Below are 25,745 nucleotides of genomic sequence, written 5' to 3'. Positions count from 1 at the left end.
CCTGCCCCTCTGCAGGAGCAAGGGGTGTAACTATCTCCCTCCCCGCTCCTCCTCCCCGCGGGACAGGGGCCGGAGGGATAGGGGATAGGGTTACAGCCTCGGGGGACAGGGTCATAGGGTGGGGTCAGGCAGGGCTGGGGGGTGGTGCAGGGTGGAACGTCAGGAGGAACAAAGGGGTTGTGATAAGGGTTAGGGGCGGGAACCGGTGGGTGGGAGGGATCATGGGTAGGAGAAAGGGGATACACAGGGGAATTCGCCATGTGGCCAGGTAACACGTGGCCAGTGCCATCTTGGCTCTCAGCCATGTGGGGATAGGAAGATACATTTTCTTTAACACTGCAGGGGTATAGGGAGGGAGCCTTTATGGCTTGTGAGGCAGGACTGGGTGGCTGAGAGAGACACACCGGACTAGAACTTGTATTGTTTGTCTCGGGTATCTTTACCATTGGGGGAACAGAGGTTTTGGGGGAAAAGTTAGGAAAGTTAGGTGGATACTGTGGTGCTCGTTTGTCTTCCGTTTTTATTTCTCTGTTAACTAATTCTTTTCGAATTAAAAGAAAAACCGGGAGGAATTTCAGGGCCGATTTGTCTCCTCTTTCTATTTTTAAGGTTAATAAATTTCCAATTTCATCCCAGGCAGTTACTGAATCTAATTTCAACAATTCGATCTGTTTACTTTGCTGAGTCAAATATGATACAAACTGTTTTATCTTATGTTTTGAAATTTTTACATTTGTGGTTTTTAAAAAATTCTGTACTTTTTGTGTATGACTCCTTTCTTGTGTGCAGAGCCGGGCTCCCATTTTGGAGGTCACAGCAGCTCTGCACACAATCTGTCTATTTTCCCTACCACAGAAAACAAAGTTGCACCAAAAGGATTACAATTAAACTCACACTCTACAGGCAGCAGGGAGAATTCCCTCTCCCCCCCCACCCCGTCTCTGCCCACGGCTGGGGGATCCCCACACACCTGGGACGCTGCCGCTGGGAAGGAGTTACACAGAACACAGTCCCCCCCGGCCTGTTTCACTCTCCACCCCTCCCAGCCCGGTGTCGGAGTTCAATCTTACCTTTTTCTGTCGTTTTCTGGCGGTGGAAAGATACTTATTGCCCTGGAATCGGTCCCCTGGTGCTGGAGGATTTTCGACTCCTTTTCAGAAACTTTTTTTGCTGTATTTTTTAAACTGCATCCAAAGTCTCCAAAGAACAGCTCACCCTGGCTCCGATAAGCCTTTAAACGTGAGCTTGTATAGCCCCTACGCCGGGCGCCACTCTGTTGTAATCCTTCTCCCCGATGGGACCCCTTTGTTCCACCCCCCGTGGTGTGAGCCTGCTCGTCTCAAGGCACAGGCGGCCGAGGGGGTCCTGGAGTGGATACAAAATGGACTCAAAGTATCTAGACACAGGAGGCTCAAACTTGCTGGAATAATCCCGGGTTTATTGTCTGTCGTCCATCCGGGGCAAGAGAGAGACCGAAATGCTCTGGGTCTCATCTCTTATACCAGGGGGCAGGGGTGATTAGGGGATGCAGGGAGGTCACAGCCAATGGGAAGGGGGAAGGGAAAGAAGGTTCTCAGGTAGGAACTCACATTACACAAACCAGAGGTGAGTTTTACCCTTGGGAGGTACCAAGATTTTTAGATACACTACAACAGATTGCAACAACCAATAGAACTTGCAGTGAAGTCAAGGGTGTCACAGACTGCATTCACTTCTATTCATAACCAGGTGTTCATCAGTATTCTATCACAGCTGTTTCAGTTGTAGTCATCTTCATCTCTCTAGGAAAATAACTATACTTTGCAGTTTAGATGAGTGTCTCCAATAAAACATAAAACAATTTAAATTAAACAATATTCAAACCTAACAATTATTTATGACAAAAGGAAATAACAAAACTTAATCTTAAAAGAATATCTAAGTTATAAAACTTAAAAACATTAAAGCCTAAACATTATAAAACTTAACTATTCTTAATTCTATTAACACTTAATCTATATTAAATAAAAACATAACTTAATCTTATTCTGTTACTACAAAAAGCAGCTAAAAGTTTGATATATACCTTTTAAACACAATATAACAATAACATGTATTCACTATAAAGAGTATGAAAATGTAACAAATACATCAGAATTCTACGTCATTTGGCTTTGAGAATAACTCACAATAACTGCAAATGTTCCTAAAAATACTTATTCATAACAGGAATTTGCCTAGTATATGCTTAAATTGGTTAGGATTTTAAAGTGCAGTTTTTCTAGAGAAAAACAAGAACACAGGATTTGGCAACTTGCCATTTAGATTTTTTAGCACTTTTCAAGAACATCAACTCCAATTTCTAAACTAAAATCCAAAATCCAAATTGTAATATATGCAGTTATATGTGTTTTACATAACAAAAGAACTCACATTAAAATTACCTTATTAAAACTGTGGAAAAAACAAGCAAATGGATAATATATACTCTAACTTAACTTTGTCTTGTACAGTAAAGTTCTCTTAACTAATTATTTTTTAAACCACAAATCTCTTCTGTAGATAACATTAATTGGAAGGTTTTCCTAGAAGCTGTAAATCATACCATATTTTAACCTTAGGTTCTAAAACAAATTATTGCCAGGCAACTTCTGTTAAACACTTTAAACACTTTTTTTTTTTTTAACTTTCGAAGAACCACAATGATTTCTCCAGTAAAACTCTAAAAACTGCAATTGCATAAACTCATATTTACTTAAAAAACAAAATTAACTCTAAAAGGGTATATAAAAACATTTTGAAAACCCAATAAATCATGACTTTTTAACAAACAGGGTGCTTTTATTATTCCGGTGCTTTTTCTTAGAGAGGGAGCGGGGGGGTGGACTGCCCACCCTGCTGCAGCTGCATCTCTGCTCTTAACTTTCTTCACATTCTCTACATACTCTCGCAGAGAGGAAAAACGGAGAGAAAGAAAAAAAACCCTTACAAAGTTAACTTTAACAAATGCAGTTTTTTCTCTCAATTTCTCTCTCGCTGTTCGCAGATAGAGGAAAAAAGGGCACGATTTTACAAAACCAGGCGATGTTACACAAAAAGTCTCTCACGGCCAGGTGCTAACAACGGCGATAATTGCAGCTTATCAGCGTGGCCTTGGAACTTTTCTTGCACTGCTTCTACCCCGAGGGTGCCTTTGTTCTCTGCGCACACCTCAGTGCTCCCCCATGTCCCCCTGGTTCGCTTGGAAACCAGTCTAAATTTGGCTTCTTTTCTTCCAGGGTTGTAAAGATGGAACTTAAATATGATTGTAGTGTTAAAGGTGACTCTAAAAATGAAGCAAATATTTCTGAATGTATCACATCCTGCCATAACTGAACGGATTCTGTTCGTTGTTTCAGCGTTCGCTGTGGAACTTCTTTCTCATTATTTTCTTCTCTCTGACTCTCTCTCCCTCTCTCCAAGGGCAGCATAGATAGGAGTGCTTGCCCAGCAGTGGGAGGTAAAGGCATCTGCCGCTGTGACGCAGGTAGAATTACGGGGCTCACAGCCTCAGCATATCTTGCTTTTCTGGTTTTTAAGGTATTAATTACAATCTGCCAAGTTCGATCGAGAGACACAGTGTCCTTGCTCTTATCCGTGATTGCCGTTTCCCATATCAGAACAGATATATCAGTCCGTTCTTTCCCTGCAAAGAGCAGTGGGAACACTACTAAATGCCTGTGATAATTAGCCCATATAATGAGTATATTCTGGTCCTTTTCCCTGGCTGCTCTGCCTCGTTTAACGAGGATGCAGGGAAGCAGTTTATCCGCCACAGCAAATTCCACATCCATGGTAACGGCCTGCGGCAGGGGGGAAGGTTGCAAGCCTTCTACAACGCCCCTGCCTTCGGACTCCCCCAGCGACTCACCCCCGTTGATTCGCGAGCCGCCTATCTGGTACTGATCCAAGGCAGCATCTATCTGCACTCAGATCAGCTATTCACCAGTCTTCACAGAAGTAATCGTGAACGCCGTTTATTTCTATCTTTAACACACCTTTTATAGGGTTTTACAGGGTCTGCAGGCAGAGTAAGCACTATTGGCTAACACACAGAGTTTACATTTTTTCTCCTACACACAAGGATATTGTTTTGCTTTACTCTCTCTTCTGCATGAAGGTTTCAAGGACTTTAGCCTTTAATATCACGACTTATTTCAAAGGCTGGTTTGTGCATACAGGCCTTTACTAATATATAAAATATATCAACACCAGCCTGTGCTGGTACCTGGGGTAATTCTTCCCCAGGTGCAGAACCCTCCATTTACCTTTCTTGAATTTCAGAAGGTTCTTCTCTGCCCTTCTCTCCAACCTGTTGAGGTTCTTCTGAAGGGCTGCACAGCACTCTGGGGTATCAGCCACTCTTCTCATCTTTGTGTCATCAGTAAACTTGCTGAGGAGGCATCTACCCTTCATCCAAGTAATTGGTGAACAAGTTAAACAGTAATGGGCTCAGTACTGAACCTTGGGGGATACCACTAGAGACAAGCTTCCAACTAGACCTTATGCCACTGATTACAACCCTCTGGAATCTGCTGTTCAGACAGTTCTCAATCCACATCACTGTCTGTAGTGGGTTGATGCTGGCCGGATGCCAGATGCCCACCAAAGCTGCTCTCTCACTCCCCTCCACAGCTGGACAGGGGAGAGAAAATATAATGAAGGGTTCATGGGTTGAGACAAAGGACCAGGAGAGATCACTCACCAAATACCATCATGGGAAAAACAGACTCAAGTTAGAGATATTAACTGAATTTATTACTAACAAAATCAGATCAGGATAATGAGAAGTAAAATAAATCTTAAAAACACTTTTCCCTCCCCTCCTTCTCAGCTTTATCTCTGACCCCAACAGCTTAAGGAGGCAGGAATTGGGTGTTCTGTTCAGTTCATCACTGGTGGTTCCTCCCTTTTGCTCACGGACAGGAGTTGTTTTCCTGCTGCATTGTGAGTTCCCTCCCATCTGAGACAGCTCTCCACAAACTTCTCCAAAGTGAGTCCATCTCACAATTGACAGTCCTCTCCAAACTGCTGCAGCATGGGCCACTCTTCCATGGGGTCCAGTCCTTCAAGGACAGGCTGCTCCATCAAGGGCTCTTCTCTCTATGGGCCTCCCCCTTGGGATCACAGCATACACTCAGGCATCCACCTGCTCCAGTCTGGGGCTCCTCCATGAGCTGCAGGTGGATCTCTGCATCCCCGTGGATTTCCATGGGCTGCAGGGGCACAGCTGCTTCACCATGGTCTTCACTACAGTCTTCACCATGGGCTGCAGAGGAATCCCAGCTCTGGTGCCTGGAGCACCTCCTCCCCCTCCTTCTCCACTAACCTTATACTCTGTAGAGTTGTTCCTCTCACATATTCTTACCACACTTTTCTCTGTCTGCAATTAAAACTGCGCAATACCTTTTTTTCTTTCCTTTTAAATATGATATCACAGAGGCATTCTATTGGTGTGTAAAAATGCTCGCTCGCGGTGAGAGACTTCTCCAGGATCAAGCTGTTCAAGTATAAGCAATTTATTATAAGGGTAAAAAGAGGGGAGACCCGTGTCCACCACCAGCCTCGGCGTCCACGTGGTCAGGGGGAGGAGGGAGAGAGCGGGCAGGGCAGGGGAGGAGAGGTTGGAAAAGGGGAGGGAGGGAGTAAGAGCAACAGAGGGAAAAACGAGAGGGAGAGAGCAGGGAAGACTAGTGAGAGGGGTAAGAGCAGGGAGAGGGGGCTGAGAGTTAAGAGTAGGGGAGAGGGGTAGAGGGGTAAAAGGTAAGGGAGAGGTGTTCAGAGGTAGGAGAGAAAAGTTAAGAGCTAAGAGCGCGAAGTTCTTGTTACAGTCCAATATATCTTTTTCTATAGTGAATATTCTAATTCCCAGTAACAAATCACTATGAGACACACCCACTAAAGAATTTACATCCAACCTATGCGCGTCCCTATATTAACATACAGTGTTGCATTTTAGATTCTACAAAGCTTTACAAGTTCTTTCCTTGCTTCTTGACCTTTGGGCTTTCTATCAGCAGAAAGACATTGTTTTATCAACAGGGATTCTCCTTTAGCTGGCTAGACTATTGTTCTTTAGTTACAGAGTAAACAGTACTCAGAATCCTATAACTCAAAGCAGGCTTTCATTGCTAATTCAATTCTAGCCTTCATATTTTTAGAATCTTCTGCCAAACAATCACATTCATAAGGTTTCCCTGTTTCACCCTCCCCAACAGCATTCCACCATTTCTAATTGGCCCAGCCTTGACCAGTGGCACACCCATCTTTGGAGCTGTCAGGAATTGGCTATGCCAGACATGGAAGAAGCTTCTAGCAGCTTCTCTTGGAAGTCACCCCTGTAGCACCCCTGCTACCAAAACCAGGCCATGCAAACCCAATACACTGTCCACTTGATGCCCACATTATTTTTTTCCTTTTATTTTATATACCTTTTATATATCTTTTATGTATTTTCAGTATTCTTAGCATGCATACTTTTAATTCCTTAAGTCTGATAACTTAGCATAGTCCTAGTATTCTGTTAGTCCAGGAGACCAAACATCCTAGAGGCCTCTCAGTTGGAGGCCAGAAAGCCCTACGCTATCTTGAGAAACCAAGGCTTCCTCTAGAACAGATCTTCTAAACCAAGATTTGACCAATCCAGGGGGGAATTCCTCAGGATGGGGGGATATCACATTATTCATCTGTGGCAGTGTGCCTCAGGGAGACAAAGAGTTAACATTGTCCCACCCCAAACCCCTTGAGAAGGGCGGCCCAGGTGTTCTGATTGGGTTTGAGTCCCTGGGGGGTTCTCCCTTGGTGTGCTTCTACTGGTCCCTGACCCTGAACTCCACTCTCAAAGGTGGAAACCCTCGGGGGTTCTGTCCCTCAAAAACCCCTGCTGTTCTGAGCTCTCTGTTCTGGACTTGAGTTTGTTCCCATGTTGAATAAATGGTTTCATGAACGGGAGCCAGTCTCGGTTGGTGTTTCATGCTTGTCCCCAGAATCCTGCTGCTTCTCTGGACGAGATCCTGGAGTTGTGGACTGCAACATTCATCTCATTGGGGCATCTTTTTTAGACATGCTAATTTGCAAGGTCTATAAATTGTATACTTGATCTACCTTGGTGAAGTGGTGCACCATAAGGATCCTTATCAAATACAAAGGCAAAAACACTTTTATCCCTTGTGGTAGTTTTAAAGCACTAGCTAAAAAAAAAAAAAAAAACAAAAAACACCAGAAAACTTACTTATTTCTTGCTGTGAGATACGGATTAGGAGAAGGGCAAAACAGGTTTAAAACTTAAAAGGAATAAAGAAAGTTTATTAACAAAACTACAAGAATAAGAAACTAGAATAAAACCTCCAGAAACCCTTTCTCCCCACTACTCAACCATTCCCTTGTCTAACTGACAACATAGAGACAAAACCTGGTGGTTAAAACAGTACCAACAATACAATAGTCTTTTCATCAGTCTTTGTAAAGACAGGAGTCTTCTTTTGTCATTCCATGGGGAGCTCTCCACAAGAAAATAGTTTTCTCATGGATTTTCTTTCCCCTGATGCCAGCCGCCTGGAAAACTGCCATCAGGCCTTCCTCCCATTTCACACCACTCTGAGGTGTGTTCATGGGCCATGAACTCAAGGGGTGTCATTTTAAGGATGAGTTATTCAAAGGCAAAGCTTCTCTTCATCTGTCTCTGTGATCATCTCTGGGAACAGAGGTTTTTTCTTTTTTTTTTTTTTGCCTGGGGTCCAAGTGTCTCCATCAACTCTCACTTCTCTTTCTCTGTTCCAGCATCTCATGGGATCACAACTACTTCATTATCTGCTCAGCTTCATCAATGAATTACCTTTGCTTAGATCTACACTTTGAAATACTTCATTCCCCCCAAAACAAGCTTTCATGAATTAAAGCTTTTCAGAACATTATTGTCTATCTCCATGGCCTTAACAAAAGAATATTTCAGCATATTAAAGCATCTCCTTATTCTCTTCCCATCTGGAGCTTGATTCTTTCTTTCACCAACTTTGATGATTTATGTTGTCTCTTTACATGTTAATCACTTTCGCATTCTTTCTCTCTGGAGAAAGGATTAAATCTGAAGGTCTCATCTGGGTAGTGAAAGAGTTAAAATCTTGCCCAGGTCTTGTGAATGGTCACGTGAGCGGTTGGGGCTGTTTGCGATGTAAGATTTTTTGGTGGCTGTGCTGGGAGAAAGTGGACAGCATTTCAGCAGCCAGGCTAGCACTCAGAGGCAGCATGCCACAGGCCGATGGCTTCCCCTCCCTTGACTCCGCAGTCTGTGGTGAAACTCAGCAGCGGCAGAAATTTCAACCAAGCCAGGGACCGGCCTGGCCCAGCAGCGCCCCTGTACAGGGCTCAGAGGGCTTCCCGAGGGGCTCAGCCTCTCTGGGAAGGGGCTCTTGCCACTTCACAGTCTCCGTCCCCCCTCCCAGGATCTGCTGGAGTCCAGCTCAGGCCCCTCTCCCCACGCCGGACAAGGCCACGGGGGGGTGGGGTCTAGCCGGAGTTCTGTTACCTTTCACAGCCGGAAACAGAGAGACAGAAGTTCCTGGGTTTAGGTTTAAAATGTGGTATTCACAAAAGTGATCTTACTTTTTAGTGGTCCAAAACTGCTGTCAGTTCTCAGAAATGGCCAGCTATTGGCCAGGTCTCAGGCCGAGAAAAGAACTCCCAGCAGTCTCTCTCGAAGGCTTCACTTCCATGTTTTCTACTTTTTTTTTTTTTTTCCTTTTCTTAAATGCCAAACCATCACATCCCTTAACTGTGTCTGGTTCTCAATTTTTTTAAGACGAGGAAAAGGCATCACACTTGTTCAACCCACACTTCCTGAGTTTGCCTACGAGGATGTTGTGAGAGGCAGTGTCAGAAGTCTTGCTGAAGTTGAGGTAGACAATATCCACTGCTCTCTCCTCATCCATCCAAGTAGTTGTTTCATTGTAAAAGGCAATCAGGTTGGTCAAGCATGATTTATCTTTAGTGATTCCATGCTGATTACTCCTCATCACTTTGTAATCTATGTGGGTAGGGATGGCCTCCAGAATGAGGTGCTCCATCACCTTTCCAGGGTTTGAGGTGAGGCTGACTGGCTGGTACTTCCCTGGCTCCTCCTTTTGGAAGACTGGGCTGGCATTTCACCAGCTCTCTCAGCACTCATGAATGCATCCCTCTGGGGCCCATGAACTTGTGGATGTCAAGTTTGCCTAGGTGTTCTCTAACCCAATCATCGTTGACCAAGGGAAATTCTTCCTTCCACCTTTCCTTTACCCTGGTTTCCTGGGTCAGAGATCACTGAGGGCTGGACTTGTCAGTGAAGACCAATGGAAAGAAGGCATTTAATATCTCTGCCTTCTCTGCATCCTCTGTTACCAGGGTCATACCTCCATTTAGTAATGGCCCCACATTATCCTTTGTTTTCCTTTTGTTGCTGATGTATTTGAAAAAGCCCTTCTTGTTGGCCTTGACATTCAGACCTATGGGGCTGGAGTATATTGCACACTCATTAATAAATAAAATAATGAATTTGTGTGAAAGGCATCAAGACACAAGTTTTTGAAGAGTCCTGTTTGCTCTCACTCTACTGGAAACTCTGGCATCTTCTACTAGTTCAGCAGAAGCTTAGCTTAGTTAACCTGGGGCTTGTTGGCTTCTCAGGGTGATGCTCACCCAGCAGGGAAAATTGAAGCCTAAACATTAGGACCAATGGGATCAGGTAGCAAGCCAGGTGGATACACGAGGAATAAAATACACTTGTCTGCATTACTTTCAACGGATTTAGTAGTTCTTTTTGGAAAACAGTGCTTGCATATCCATTACAGCCAGTGAAACCCAACCTGCTACAGCCAAACGATCTTTGGTTGCTGTGCTGCAGACAAATTATTTTGCAGTGATATAGATGTGTTTAGCAAGGTAGAGCAAATAGTAAATGTTATGCTGGAAGAAGTTGCATGAGGAAACAAAGTGGACTGTTATGAGCTTGGGCAGATATATAGTTCTGACATCCTGCTTTGGAAATGGGAGCTCCCTGATCCTGCAGACTGGTCATTTTTTGAAGGCCTGTTGAAATCGTAGTACTTATCAGTGTGATTGAATGTCTCCAGAGTCAGCACCTTTGATGACATAGGCATATATTTTTTAGGAATTTTAAGACTGATGTGGTAGTAGCCCATGCTGCTGGAGTAATGACAGGGCTATCATTAGGGATGTGTTGGAAGTTACATCATCATTTTATAATGTGCAGGCTGAGGAAATGAGGCTGGAAGAGCCAAGTGATGTATCAGCATCCATCACTGATCTATAGCTGGCCTCTCCATTCTGAGCCCTTATTAACTGCCTTAAAATATAGATCAGAGATTATTGCTCCCTTTAAACTTTAGATCTCTGTGTGTGTGGTGGACTTAAAGGGACTGGGGTGTTGCCAGGGTGTGTTTTCCCAAACTGCTATAACTCTCTTGTTTTTGTTTTTTTTCTTTTTTTTCTCTCTTCCAAATTAAATTTTTCAGATAATTTATTTTCATGCCTCAGCATTATGGAAATAGTATGAGTGTAAAGAGTTCCTTTAACTGCAGCTGTAAGGCCAGGATCTGTGTAGAAACAGCCTGGACCTGTCTTGGTGTGGGTCCTAGGGGCCATGAGAGGCCTCAGCCTAGAATTTCCAGAGCTTTTCCATTCCACAAATCATGGTACCTTGGGAAGATGATGCTTCACATGAGGCTTGGGTGGACAGCACCCACCTCCATCCCCCTGGGACCATACCAGGGAACAGTCACCTCCCACTCATCTCCTCATGCCCAGATGATAGCACACAGCCTAGTGGTCAGGGGGCAGGAAAAGCCCCAAATGGCTGAGGCAAAAGGAAGCTCAGGAGCTTTGCAGTCAGTTTAAAAAAAATAAAATAAGAACAAGCTATCAAACTGCAGTGCCAGTGCTGCTGGTTTCGTTTTGAACCCTCCCATGCCTCATCCCAAGGACAAGGGCAAAGATGGGCTCCATTTTCTGAAAGAGGGCATCATGGCCACTATGGTCTGTGTGGCTCACACACAGGAGGTTGCTAAAAGGAAGAGGAACAACAGGTGCTTCATTGCCTGAGGGCTGTTTATGCTTTTGGCTTTTTTCTCAGGCTTGAGAAACCATGTGTCACTTGCCCACAACATCTGCAGCTTCACTGCAGCTGCATGCTTTCATTTTTTCACTCCACAATTCCTGGAAATCTGTTTTCCCTCAGCACGGCAGGTCCATGTGCACAACAGCTGAACTATTCACAGGATTTTAGAATCCCTGATTATTCCTCAGATTGATGGACCAGAACACCTTAATCATTATTGCGAATAACAAGAAAAGTCACATGCCCATTTTTATATGCTCATGAATGTGAAAAACATAGTTCACTCCTGTAAAATTTTAAAAAGGTTTAATAAAGACAATAGGAGACATAAAATAAAGCAAAGAGTTATGGACAGGTGCCTTGGCACGCTGCCAAGAGCACACCTGGTATCTTGGGAATACCCTTTTTATCCCATCCTGCTGTGAAGGTTTAATGCATATTCAAAGCATGTCCCCTCCTTGGTTCCGCCTTCTTAGAACATGCTCTTGTACAGTTTTGTTTTCTGCTGGTCAGCATTTTTTTTGCTGGTCATCATTATTCTAGCTGGTCAGCATTATTGTGAGTTTGGTTTCCTTTCTTCTGCAAATGGTCAGTGTTGATAGCAGTCCGGGCCCCTCATCCTTCCTTTGAGGGCAGCTGGGCTTCATATCTTTCCCCCCTGCCAACGTCCTGGTACCGGTTTTTTGATAACAGTTTGCTCTCTATTTCCTGCTGCTGATAACAGCCTGTTTTCCACTGTCCTTCTGTTGGAAACAGCTTGGTCCTCCTATTGTCTTGCCTGTTGGAGTTGCCTTGTCCGGATGAAACATATCCTTACCATTCAGAATTCCTATCTAAGCCTATAACTTGCTAAGAGAGAAAAGAATATAGCGAAAGCATATAGCATATAACATTTATCCTAATACTTGTGAAAAGCCAATATTTACAACATCAATTCGCAACAATCCCTCCTTTTATCTTTTTTATAAATCATTTGGCTTGAGCAATAATTCTTGTTTTCTAGCTTCTAGCACTTGTTCATTTTTTTTCACAAATCAATTTAGCTTCTTCCAAAGGATCTTTCACATTATTTTGTTTTCTTAATACCATGATTTTTTGTGCCATCCCAGATGTAGCCAATTTTGGGTCTGTAGGCATCGCTACTATTTGCATGCCTTGCACTACTTTGGTGATTAGTTGAATGAAACAGGGGATTAGACAAGGAAGGAACATTAAACCAGCTGTAGCACATAGGAGGAAGAAACCTAGCTTCTTCCACCATTCTGTCCCCAACAGGTTATTCCACCAATTAGTGGTCATCATTGACTCCCATTTTTGGACTGGCACATGGGCTATTTTTCTGATGTTTTTGGCGATATCTAGAATGGCATTTCCATTGCCATCAATTTGCAAACAACAATCTGATGTATTAAATTTTCCGCAAACACCCCCCTCTTCAGCCAATAGATAGTCCAAAGCCAGTCTATTCTGATATATTGCAGCTCTGGCTTGGCGTTGCTGACTGACTATTAATTCCATAGCCCCAGCTGTTTCATTGGTTATGATTTCTACTACAGCTTGGAGTCTTATAATGCGATTTAGCATGTAAATTGGGGTTCAATATCCCAAACTTCCATCTCGTGCCCAAGTAGCTGGCCCATATGTTTCTAGTATGCGTTCAGGGGGCCATTCCTCATCTCCCCATTTTTGAGGTCCTCCAAACAATTCCCTTTTATTTCTTTTTAGGTCCTCATAAACCGGCACTCCCAATTGATCTCCATCTGGTCCTGGCAAAAGGAAGAATCCTGGTTGAATGATTCCCAGAGTACAACTCCCTTTCCATTGTGAAGGGAACTTTGGTATGCCCTTTTCCCACATATCCAAAATAAGTCATCTGGTGCCTTCCAATAGTCATTTTTCTGTTGATTTATATTTTCCCAAAATTTAGATATTTCTGGGATTCCAGAGTAAGGATTTTTCCCTTTACCATTACATCTGGAGAGTCTGGTTCGATTATCATACACACAATTCTTTTCTTTTACTTTTCCTTTGGTCCAATACAGAGTTGGTTCCTCTGGGATCCACCATGTAGAAGTTCCATTGCTAACCTTATACCTTTTACAGGGAGTATTTCCTATTTCTTTAAGAAATTTCTTACCAGTCTGCCATAAACATTCTTCCCTTATCACTGTTGAACTTAGAATCCATCCTTCTGGTCGAATCCCCCCTCTTATATTGGTCCAGTTCCACTTAAGGAGTTCCACCGGGCCTATGCTACTACCTTTCCATGGCCATTCCTCCGTCATCAAGGCTCCTCCACAGACCCAACAGTTCGTTATGTTAAGTTCTTTACTTATCCTCTCCCCTAAATCCACAAACAGGTTTTTCCCTAGTCTTGAGATATCCATTTCCCCTTTTAATTGCTGTTTGAGCCTTGCATACAGGTCCTGACGTGAGGTTAAGGTAGGTTTAGGTTGCTGTGTTGGTTTTATCTTTTTTCTTATCACTTGCTCTTTTATCAAAACTTGGGTCTTTCCCTTGACCGCCCCCGTGAAGCAAATCCATTTTTCCCCTTTTGGGCAAGTGCTTCCCAATCTAGTACCACTGACTCGTAAGTTTTCTGTGATCCAATATTTTTCCCTTTTATGTATACAGGTACTTAACTTGGATGGGTTATAGCAGTGACTATTGATATTGCTGTGGGTAATAAGAAAGAAACCCCGGCGTCTTTCCATGTAGTTTTCAAGAGAATTTGTAATATGGCTTTGCTGGTGTCCCAAAAGGGAAAAGGATAAGTGACAGAAGAAGGAATAATAGGGGTCCAGTATGGCTTACACCCCCACCCATCCTGCCTATGAGGTTGCAGCTCACAGCAGGTGTTTTATATTCTTCTTGGTGGCGAGTTGTAGTGGCCAATCTAATCTTGCCCCCTATTTCCTTGTCACTTCCTCTTTTGTAATTTCCAAGCAAATCTCTTTTGACACTTTTTAACAGTAGTATCCCACCGTTCCTCAGGTATTTCCCACTCAACAGGCACCAGTAATTTCCATCCACAGAGCAGAGTAATTATTTCAGTTGCCTGCAATTCTGTTTGGATAGAGGATCTATTATGTGCTCGACACTCCCTACAACAAGAACGCCGATTGTGCGAGCTGCAATACCAATTTTTCCTACAAATTAAACACTTATATTTAACCCAGCTAGCATGTCCCGTATTGGGACGATTTATACAAGGTATATGGTGTGGCACTGATGGAAGTTGTCATTCTCACCCTTCTTTATACAGATCACAGGCCAAAGCAAAAATATGAGGATTTCCCGACCGAAACAGCCCCGATCCTTCTGTTTGGAGTGGGAATATTCCTCCCCAAGGTGGATATCGAAGGTGTCTCAGAACTTGTCCAGGCAGGACTTGAAACCACTGATACAGGCTTGGTCTCACTTCCCAATTAGGCGTGATTCTTTGCTCATCCCTTGGATCCTGTGGATTGTCCCAGTTCATTACCACCCAGCCCCCGCTTTAGAGTCAATTTGGTATCACCCGGTTCAGAAGTTATATTCCACTCCTCAGGTCTTTTCACAGGTCCCTTGATTCTACTGGCGTGGATCCAACCTCGCTCCCTGGTCCGGATTGCAGCCTCCGTTGTCAGCAGTACCTGAAAAGGACCTTTCTCCCCTTCTAACCCTTGAGTGTTTAGGAGCAATTCCTGAGGGTTTTTGATTCAGATTTTTCTGGAAGGTGCTTTCCCTCATAGTGGCTATCATGATTTTTGCTTCCACTGTAGCCTTTTCTTCATCTCTCCTTACATAAACCCTTTGAGCTTCTCTTAATAAGTCATTTAAGTGTTTATCGTGCCAGTCCTCCAATTTTTCTAGTTTTTTCCTAATGTCTGGCCATGCCCGCGTGACAAAATTGGCCCTTAGCAGGGCTTGTCCTGCTAGGGACTCAGGTTCTATTTCAGAGTATTGTTTCATATTTTTTCGGAGCCTTTCCAGCCATTCAGTTGGAGTTTCCTCTTTTCCCTGTTGTCCCTCAAAGGCTTTTCTAACATTTTGCTCTCGGGGCGCTCCCTCCTTTATCCCTTTGATTATCAAATTACGATACTCATTCATACTTCCCCTCCCAGCTTCATCATTCTGGTTCCAATTAGGAGGTGCAGTTGGCAATTTCTGTTCTCCCGGTGGGCCTTGTTGGTTTTCTCTTTCCCATATTTTTATCCCCTCAGTTCTAATCATGTCTCTTTCCTCTTGGGAAAATATTATTTTCATTATTGATTGCATTTCTTCCCAAGTGAAAATATTGGGCCCTAGGAATTGATCCAATTGGTCAGCCGTACTTATAGGGTCTTCTAATAGCCCTTTAATCTCCTTTTTGAAATTCCTAACTTCTGTAGAAGTCAAAGGAACATTCACAAATCCTATTCCCCCCTGGACTCCTCCCATAGGTACTTCTTGTAGTGGGAATAAATTGATTTCTTGGTTCCACTCTCTTTGTCTATCTGTTTTTACACCCCCCTTCCCTTGTTTTGTATTAGTGTTGGTAACAGAGAGATTATCAGGCTGCTTTTGAGCTTTAGTTGCTCCCCTTGTGTTCTGATATGGTGTCCCTTCATTAAGAAGAGATGTTATCTGGGCGGCAGGCGCTGAACCCTCCAAAGGAAAGAGGCAGAAACAGAGTTCGGCAGGGAAGCTGGGATCCCTAGTGCAGAAGGAGTGAGGGCGGGGCCTGGCAGTGAAGCCAGGGCCGCCTGAGCAGGGCTGCTGAAGTCTGGCAGTGAAGCCGGGGCTGCCAGGGCAGGGATACTGAAGCCCGGCAGTGAAGCCGGGGCCACCAGGGCGGGTGGAGCAGAAGCCAGAGTCGGGGCACCCAGCGCTCTCCCCGGTTCGAATGGGTTGGCAGGAGTTCTCGAGACAGGTGGAATTCCTAGCATCAGCGGGGGTGGGAGGATTCCCAGCGCCATTGGATGCGGAGGAATTCCCGGAGGCTGGGGAACTTCTGTGGCTGGCTGGAGCAGGAGGGCTCCCTGTGCCAGTGGCGGAGGTAAAGCATCCAGAGGGCCCCATTTTTTTTATTTTCTGTTTGCTCAACCTCTGGGGTTTTAGATACTTTAAAAACTCTGGCTCCCAGAGGTCCTGTGTTTCCTATCCAGCAAGAGGCATATTCTCTCTTTTCTGGATTATATGGCTCTTTTGAATTCACAAATATATTCAGAGCCTGACAGATCCAAGCCTCAGAGGACCCGCATTTTGGCCAGTAAACATGATCAGGTCTAATTTCTTTTTTTACCCACTCCTTCATGCAAAATTGGATCATTTTTACTTTGTCTTTCTCCTTTGTATTGGGATCTGTATCCCAATTCGCTAGTTTGACCCCGAGGGGACTATCTTGAGGTATATCCTCTGGTATTTTATTAATTTTTTTTTCTCTTAAGGCCAGCTTACTGGTTCTCTGTCCCATTTTTCCAAGTGTTCTCTGTTTCAACCTACTCCTTTAAGCACCACTGTTTTAGAACACCAATTGTACTATTTTAGAATACTAATTCCACTCCTTTAAAACACCAGTTCACTTCTTTAAAATACCTATTTTAACTCCTTTAAAAAACATGAGTTCACTTCTTTAAAACACTAATCACCCTTCATAGCACCACCAACAAAAAACTAACAAACTCCAAATCCCTCTTTCAATGTTCTTGTTACAGTCCACCTTCCCCCCTCAAGATACAGTTATACACGATCTCTCATTCACACGCTCATTCTCATTTCTTTAACAGGTTTTTCTCACTCATTTTCACTCACACCAAGACAATACAATAATAAGGTACCTTTAATGTAGCTGGCCAACCCCCAGATTTTCTTGGGTATTGTATCCCACACTTCCCGTGGTTTGCACCCTCAACCTGGCAATATTCCCGGGGATTTATTATTTTTTTACCCCCTTTTTTGTCCCGTCTCCTAGTACACTGAAATTAGGAGAACTCCCGGCTCCTTCCCTTCCAGGGGTCCAACCCCTCCCTGAGACCCCAGTCCCAGTAACCCCGGGGGGATTCTTTCACTCCTTTTTCTTTCGCTTCGTCCAATTCCCGGCCTATTTTCTCGCGAAAGATAAGAACTGACGTAGTATGGACTCCGCTCTCGCTCCGCAGGTCTGGGGTAACCAGCTTGCGTCTCATTCACACACATTCATCCCCCCGTTTCCACCCCCCTGATCAGTACTTACCAATTCCTGTTCAGGTCCCGAAAGATTATGGGGTTTTGAAGGAGCGCTTTATTTCTTTATTTTTTTATTTTTCTTTGCTTTACTTGTCTCTCTCTTGTCCTCCGGGTGTTGCCCTGTTACCACCGATGACACCAGAAGAGCCAAAGTGGATTACCAAAGCTGGCAGGGAGGCGCCTTCCCCCGCTTGGGATCTCCTGGTTCTGCCGGGGCGAGGTGCTTCATCTGGGACGAGACCCCCAAATTATTGTGAAAAACATAGTTCACTCCTGTAAAATTTTAAAAAGGTTTAATAAAGACAATAAGAGACATAAAATAAAGCAAAGAATTATGGACAGGTGCCTTGGCACGCTGCCAAGAGCACACCTGGTATCTTGGGAATACACTTTTTATCCCATCCTGCTGTGAGGGTTTAATGCATATTCAAAGCATGTCCCCTCCTTGGTTCCGCCTTCTTAGAACATGCTCTTGTACAGTTTTGTTTTCTGCTGGTCAGCATTTTTTTTGCTGGTCATCATTATTCTAGCTGGTCAGCATTATTGTGAGTTTGGTTTCCTTTCTTCTGCAAATGGTCAGTGTTGATAACAGTCCGGGCCCCTCATCCTTCCTTTGAGGGCAGCTGGGCTTCATATCTTTCCCCCCTGCCAACGTCCTGGTACGGGTTTTTTGATAACAGTTTGCTCTCCATTTCCTGCTGCTGATAACAGCCTGTTTTCCACTGTCCTTCTGTTGGAAACAGCTTGGTCCTCCTATTGTCTTGCCTGTTAGAGTTATCTTGCCTTGTCCGGATGAAACATATCCTTACCATTCAGAATTCCTATCTAAGCCTATAACTTGCTAAGAGAGAAAAGAATATAGCGAAAGCATATAGCATATAACATTTATCCTAATACTTGTGAAAAGCCAATATTTACAACATCAATTCACAACATGAAGGATATCTCAACATCAATCTGCCAATAACATGTATGCATAGTGGTCACTAGATAATGCACCATGGGCTTGGGAGTGTTTAGCCCTTTTCAAATCCCTCTGAAGTTGCTCAGAACTGGGGACATCTAATTTCCCAGGTCAAAATAATCTTATGTTGACAGCCTCCTCGCCCTAAAACTTCTACTGCAAATACCCTGAACAGGTATCTAATGTAGCACTACTGGTAGAAACTTAATTGTAACAGGGTGTTTGCATAAATACAAGACACTTAGCAGTTGTTTTCTACTCTTTTCTTGGTTACACATATAAGTCTCCCATAATTTATTTTGCCTTCAGAACGGTGTCATTACAGTTTGCTTAGAACAGTTGTCTGCAGTACTAGCTGTACAAAATCAATTGTACAGTTTGATCCAGAGCTTTACAAAAAAAGCTCCTAAATGTAACAGAAGGAAACAAATTACTAGAAAAGGTCAGTTAACAAAAGCAAAAGAAAAAAATTGTTTCCGCTTTAAGGGACTTCTCAAAAAGTTACAGCTGTAGCAAACATAATTTCTTCAGCTGAAGGAGATCCAGCAAGAAAAAAAAGGAAACTTTTTTTTTTTGCTCTGCAACAGTGTTATGAATTGAATGAAAGTGTTAGACAAGCCCTGCCTTCGGTTCAGATTTTTGGTAGCAGCTTAAATTCAGGTGACCCACACCTAAACCGCCCTGTCTCACAAGTTCTTAAAAATGGCAAATCTGTTGTATTATAAAATGAGTTATTTATTGTACAGCGAGGAGATTAACAGACAAAATACTTTAAACAGAGTTACTACACTGCTTAAAACAAAGAACTACAAGTAGATTTACATAAAACAGTGTACAACATTAAAGTATCTATATTATAGCTAGCAAAGAAATAGTATAGATTAGGAGTCAATGTAACTTGCCACCAAATTGATGATGGAGTACACATAGAGTCTTTTCACTCAACTTCCACAAGAGTAACCATGAAGTAGCATCTCAGCTTGAGAGGAAAGCCCTACACTTTTCCAGGGAATGTGCAGAAGACTTCTGCTTTGTGAAAGTTTTGTGTAGCTTTTAGAGTTTGTAAAGTGAAGTGTCTTTCAGTCAGAAATTCCAGGCTTATCTCCCTTCAATCTGGTCTCAAGGTAAGATGTTTATTGTCAGCTGGGACTACCAGCTACATGGCACCAGAAACAACTGACTACCAGACAGATATCTGGCTTGGGTTATCTCACCAATTAGCAGATTCATGTGAGGGGGAAGATATCCTGAGCTATCGAGCCAGATGATAGGCAGAACAGATAAGCAAGCCCTCCTTTGGCAGGGAATGTCCTTCTACAAACAGTCTTCAACATAAATCTGCCCTTGCCATAAACCTCTGTGGCTTGAAGAGCTCCTGTCAGATTCGAAATCATATTGAAAACACCTCTCACCAACATTGCAAATAGCAGATTTTTAAAATGGAAAGAGAGTAAAGCAAATCTCGAACCTGACAAGTGTGCCTCACACACTCAATGCTCTGCATATGATTTTAAGCACTAAGTTTGTGGGGAAATTTAGGCAAGTAAATCTTTGCAGATTCCAGCTTCTTAGGGAAGTAGACCTATGGGTTTTCCTCTTGTTTGTTAGCAGCTTCAGAGATAATTTTGCATTCTTCTTGTTTACAAAAATGAACTTAATTGCTGTTGTTGAACCTCAGGTTCTGTGAAGGATGATGTTTTAGGAAAAAGGAATTCTCACCAGGAGGCTGAGTTGCACCATTCATCCATTGAAAGGGAATATTTGTGCTCTGTACAATTACTTGAAAGAAGGTTGTAGACAGGTGAAGATCAGCCTCTTCTCCCAACCAACCAGGGACAGGATGAATGGAGATAGCCTCAAGTTGCACCAGGGAAGATTTAGGTTGGACATTAGGAAGAATTTCATCACTGAAAGGGTGATTAGATATTAGAATGGGCTGTGCGGGGAAGTGGTGGAGTCACCAGCTGTATTTGTCCTGGTTTAGGGTAAATTTGGGAGAAAATCTCCAGTGCCCCCCCCCCCCCCCCCCGGGAAGCAAACCCAGGTGGCTCCTTTCTCCCACCCCCCAACAGGTTTGGGAAGAGATTTCTCTGAGAGAAGTGGAAAAAACCTGTTTATTTCACAGGCACAGCACTACCCAGCACAAGAATCAACGATATCAAATTACAAAACCTCTCACCGTTCCGAAGAGATGACAAACTTCAGAGGGTCTCTTTCCTGTGGATGTTTGCTCTGTTATCAGTCCCTCTGGCGCTGGAAAATGCCACTGGCCAGGCTGGGCTCACGGTAGTCCACGGGTGCAATCTCCCCGTGCTCCCCCGAGTCCCCAGTCCAGAGCAGGTTCAATTCGTTTCAAAAAAGGGAAAGAAAACAGTCCAGGAAGACCTCTCTGCTCTGGCTAGCTGGAAAGCCAAGGCGATCTGTCTCTTGTTGTCTGTCTGTGCTGTAGTCAAAACTCCCGATGCGGGGGGAGCAAGTACAGTCTCTGATAACAGACTCAATGCTTCTTTTCCACTCACTTTTACTCTTAGATGAAATTTTAAGAATACAAAACCCGTGTCTGGGTTAGGTGGATGAATGGGGATACAATTTAACATCATAATCAACCCAGGACACCAGCCCTGGAGGTATTTAAGGACAGACTGGATGTGGCACCTAGTGCCATGGTCTAGTTGAGATGATGGTGTTTGGTCATAGGTTGGACTCAATGACTTCAGAGGTCTTTTCCAACCTAATTGATTCTGTGATTTTAGTTGTGCTTTAAATTAAAAAACAGTAGAATATATTTCCTTAGCAATTTTGTATTTATAGAAATATTTCCATTTTTTTTAGAGTGGGAAAACCAAACAAAACTTGTTTACAGTGCATGAATCTAAATGCAAATTTGGCTCAAATATAAGACTCTATAAAAGTTTCTAACCCTTACAAGAACATTGGTTAAGAAGAGCTGTCATTCACTGTACAAAATAAAGATCTGCAACTAGGGGTAATGAATGGACTGCTAAACTAATTTTTTTTTTTCTGTTTATTTCTGCTACCTTCCAGGTTTATGACAGACCACAAAAACATTCTTCTTTGCACTATGATCCAGGTCTCCAACAAGACTTCACCAGTGACACCTTAAAATCAAAGCACCAGCAAAAAAGTAGCAACCAGCACCATCTTGACTGGTCAGCAAGCTCTGATACTGGATCCACTTCTCAAAGTTGCTTTGTTAACACAGAACCCAGTAGAGAAGCAGTCAGTGCCACCAAGGTCTCCACTTTGGAGTCAGGAGTTTCCTTCAGCAAATCCCAGGAAAAAATGTCGTGCTCCAGTAGCACGTGGGGGCAGCTGTCAGCCAGTAGTAAAGAGCTTGCCACTTGCAGTGCAGTCCCATCACCCAACAGCATCAGTAGGGCTGCCCAGTTGAGCAGTGCCTCCGAGTGCAATGGGCTTTTGCTTCCTGGAGATCAAGAGGGAGGTGTGCAGCTGGAAGCCCCCAATCAGCCCATGAGGAGTACAAAGAAGTCCTGCAAAAACAACTTGCTAAGTCAAGCCATCCAAACCACAGACATCAAATGTGTAAAGAGCACTCAGAAAGCACATGACAGCATGGAAGGAAAAAAAGAGTCTTATTCAATGGACAGTGTGTTGGATATATCACCCTCAAATCAGAATCCCATTTCTGATAGCAGTTGTGAAAGTGACACCAGTCGCATACGAATTACTATCCCAATAAGTCTCCAACAACAGATACATCTGGCCACAAAAGGAAAAAAAGGCACTCCACAAAATCTTTCATAGAGAAAACTGTCCAGGAGAAAAGTCTGCCTTCTGGTCTTGCTATGAGCAGTGAAGTGGCAAACAGGACTAGCTCTCAGCCAAAGGGGAGTAAAAAAGATCTTCGAGCCACAAAGACAGGAAAAGTGATTGAAGAAGAGTCTCCCTTACTAGCTATTGATAATTTTGTGTTCACTGACAAAGCCTCCCCCAACCGTGCCACCAGACTCAGAAAATTGATATCTGTGACATCCACTCTCATACCCACTGATCTTCCCACAGCCAGCAAATTAGCTGAAGTCCAACACCCCAAACATGCAGCTAAGTGGCAATGGACCTGTAGCCAACCTAAATCTATCCTTCAGGAGACCTCCATGACAACACCTGAGAAGCTGATGGTGGACCCTCCTTCAGCCTATCCCATCACACCATCCAGCCCTCTTTATACCAATACAGACAGTCTTACTGTGATCACACCTGTCAAGAAAAAAAGAGGGCGACCAAAGAAACAGCCTTTGCTCACTGTTGAAACCATTCATGAGGGAACCTCTACCAGCCCAGTGAGTCCAATCAATCACGAATTTCCAGGAACAAAGAAGAGGAGAAGGAATCTGCCCAAGTTGGCCCAGATAGTTCCAGAAGAGGACAAGTCCATCAGTGAACTCAAGTTTCACAAAAGTGTCACAAAGCTTGGGGTCTTAGATAAGAAGACCATTAAGACTATTAATAAAATGAAAACCCTCAAGAGGAAAACCATTCTCAATCAGATCTTGTCCTCCTGCTCCAGCAGCATATCTCTGAAAGCAAAACTCCAGACCCTGTTTAGTGCTGGGCCAACCACCATTGATGCTAGACTAGGGAAGCAGATCAATGTCAGCAAGAGGGGGACTATCTGCATTGGTAAAAAACGGGGCAGAAAGCCAAGGGCAGAGCTGCAGCCTCATCCAGAGAAACCTAGGACAGCCATCAAGCACTCAAGGCCTGTTTCCAGCCAGCCAGAAACCCCAGCAGTGCCTTCCAATCTGCAGTCACTTGTGGCATCATCACCAGCAGCTATTCATCCGCTTTCAACACAGTTAGTGGGGATTAACGACAACCTCAGCCCTGCAAGCACTGAAACTAATTTTTCAGAGTTAAAAACCATGCCAAATCTTCAACTTATCAGTGCTCTTCCTACAAAAATCCAGAAAGGAATGCACAGTAAAACTTGGAAGCTGTCTCCACCCCAGACAATGGCTAATTCACCTTCTCACCTCTGTGAAATAGGTTCTCTGAAAGAAGTCACGCTGTCGCCGGTGAGCGAGTCTCACAGTGAGGAAACCATACCAAGTGACAGTGGGATAGGTACAGACAACAACAGTACCTCTGACCAAGGAGAGAAAAGCTCAGAATCCTGCCAGAGATACTCGTTTGATTTCTGCACCCTGGACAATCCAGAGGCTATCCCATCTGACACCAACATAAAGAACAAGCATGGTCACCGGCAGAAACATCTCATTGTGGATAGCTTTCTCTTTGATGATGGTATTAAAAAGCCAAAGCACAAGAGGAAAAGGAAAAGCCTGCAGAACCGAGATGACTTCCAGGTTCTGGCAGACCTTGAGGAACTCATCAATAAGTTTCAAGTGTTCAGGATTTCCCATAAAAGTTATACATTTTATCATGAAAATCCACATCCCAGCATCTTTAGGATTAATTTTGATCACTACTACCCTGTGCCATATATCCAGTATGACCCATTGTTCTATCTTTGCAGGACCTCTGATATAAAGTCTAAGAAGAAGAGTGGTAGACCTACCAAAACCAATGACACCATGACAAAGGTGCCTTTTTTACAAGGGTTTGGTTACCCTATTCCCAGTGGGAGTTACTATGCACCCTATGGAATGCCTTACACATCAATGCCTATGATGAATCTTGGTTACTATGGTCAGTATCCAGCTCCTTTGTACTTGTCTCACACACTTGGAGTGGCTTCCCCATTTATGAGACCTATTGTGCCCCCACCCCAATTCCATGCAAGCTCTCATATGAAGATGTCCACCACTGCCAAACATAAAGCAAAACATGGAGTGCACCTACAGGCCCCTATGGGAATGGGCCTTGGAGACATGCAGTCCTCTTTGGCTCCCCCAAAGTTTGGAGGAACAAACCTTTCAAGTGGCCGACTTCACAAAAGGTAACACAAACATAAGCACAAGGATAAGGATGAGCAAATATTGGGGACACATGAAGATCTGAGTGGTCTCTTTGCTAGCAAGTCCACTGGCTTCTCCAGCCATGCAGTTAATGAAAGGCTAAGCAACTCAGATAAAGACTTCTCCTTGCTCAACGAGAAAAGAAAACACAAGGAGAAGCAGAAGCACCAGCATTGTGAAACCAGACACAAAGGCTCAAAGAGTAACTTTGAAGCAGATTCATTGTCTATATTATCACTTTCTGATGCCCAGCAGTGGACACAGAGTAAAGACAATAGTGACTTAAGCAATGATCCTGTTGACTCTTGCACAAGGAGATACTCTTGTAATACTGAGAGTAATGGAAGGTCAGAGTCCCTGGACATGTTTGGTGAAATGAATTCTTCAAGTGAGAAGCAGGACAATGATGCAAGTGGGAATAAAAGAAGAAGCTTTGAAGGGTTTGGAACTTACAGGGGAAAGGACATAGAGCCCTTCAGGACAAATAGGACGAACAGAAGTACTTATCATTCTTCAGCTTCTTCAGGTAAACTCTACTTTATTCTATTTTACATTACTGCATTTAAATTTTAATGCCAAACAAAGAGGGACTTGCCATTTACACCAAATATATTTATGAGTCAATAACTTCTCTGTTTTTTTCTAATTGATTGCCAGTCTGCATCCAGACTCTGGGGAGATCAACAAGAAAGTTGTGCATGCCTTAAGCCCAAACCTTTAAAAGTCTTAGTTGTTGCACAATATTTTTTGGATTATTTGTCCTGCCTTCACCTATCTCTCATAGCTTGTTGAGCTTCCTCAAAAAATCTCATCATTAGATTCTGAAACAGCATCAATTATAATACCTGTTGGCTGGGTAGGTATCCCTCTTATTGGTGTCTACTCTCCTGGGGTGGTAGTCGTTGCCCGGCCTTTGGGAGAAGAGCCACAGTACAGAGTGAAGAATCTCTCCTCTGGTTCACAAAGCATACAAAAGCCATGTGTTGATGAGAAGGACCAGATGCATGGGAAGTTGTGGAGCTGGGTGTGTGTCCCATGACTGCTGTGGTGTACTGCTGATCCAGAGGGATGCATCGTGGTGCTGGCTGTGCTGAATATATGGAGATCCTGGGTACAATACCAGTGTAAATCTGTCACTTCCAGTTGGTAGGTGTCATGTAAAGTAATTATCCTGAGCACTGAGTGGCTATGGGAAGGGACTGGTGTAATAAAAGCAATAAACCCTTACCAACTGACTCTGAAGAGTTTTAGGTCTCAAGACTTGGATAAATAAGCTTGGTAGATGAAGAAGGAAGAAACTCCTTTCAGATGCTAGGGACATCTGTTTGTCTCCTGCAGAGCAGCAAAAAAGGAATCTGAATCTTGTCTGAGAGACTGAATTATACTTTACAAAAGGGAGCTGTTTTTGTGATGACAGAGGCAGGTGTTTTGCTGCAATATAAATGAATTTAGCTTGGAAGCAAGCCCAGAGATCCTGCACCATCAGGTATTTATCACAAAGCAG

The 25,745-nt window shown here is 43.5% G+C and overlaps 1 protein-coding gene across 1 annotated transcript; it reads left to right on the top strand.

Moving 5' to 3' along the window:
* Positions 1 to 3,692: 3,692 nt before the first annotated feature.
* LOC148183283 (SET-binding protein-like) lies at positions 3,693 to 24,948 on the top strand. Its single transcript, XM_088061380.1, is given in 4 exon segments — positions 3,693 to 3,917; positions 21,327 to 21,996; positions 21,999 to 24,767; positions 24,899 to 24,948. Coding segments are annotated over 4 exon segments (3,714 nt in total).
* Positions 24,949 to 25,745: the final 797 nt, after the last annotated feature.

This window comes from Pseudopodoces humilis, chromosome 12 (assembly GCF_049639895.1).
Source record: "Pseudopodoces humilis isolate 2021_Gansu_Grassland_sample_001 chromosome 12, ASM4963989v1, whole genome shotgun sequence".
Taxonomy (NCBI): Eukaryota; Metazoa; Chordata; class Aves; order Passeriformes; family Paridae; genus Pseudopodoces; species Pseudopodoces humilis.
The sequence above is the reverse complement of the archived record's forward strand: the minus strand, read 5'-3'. Positions and strand labels throughout refer to the sequence as shown.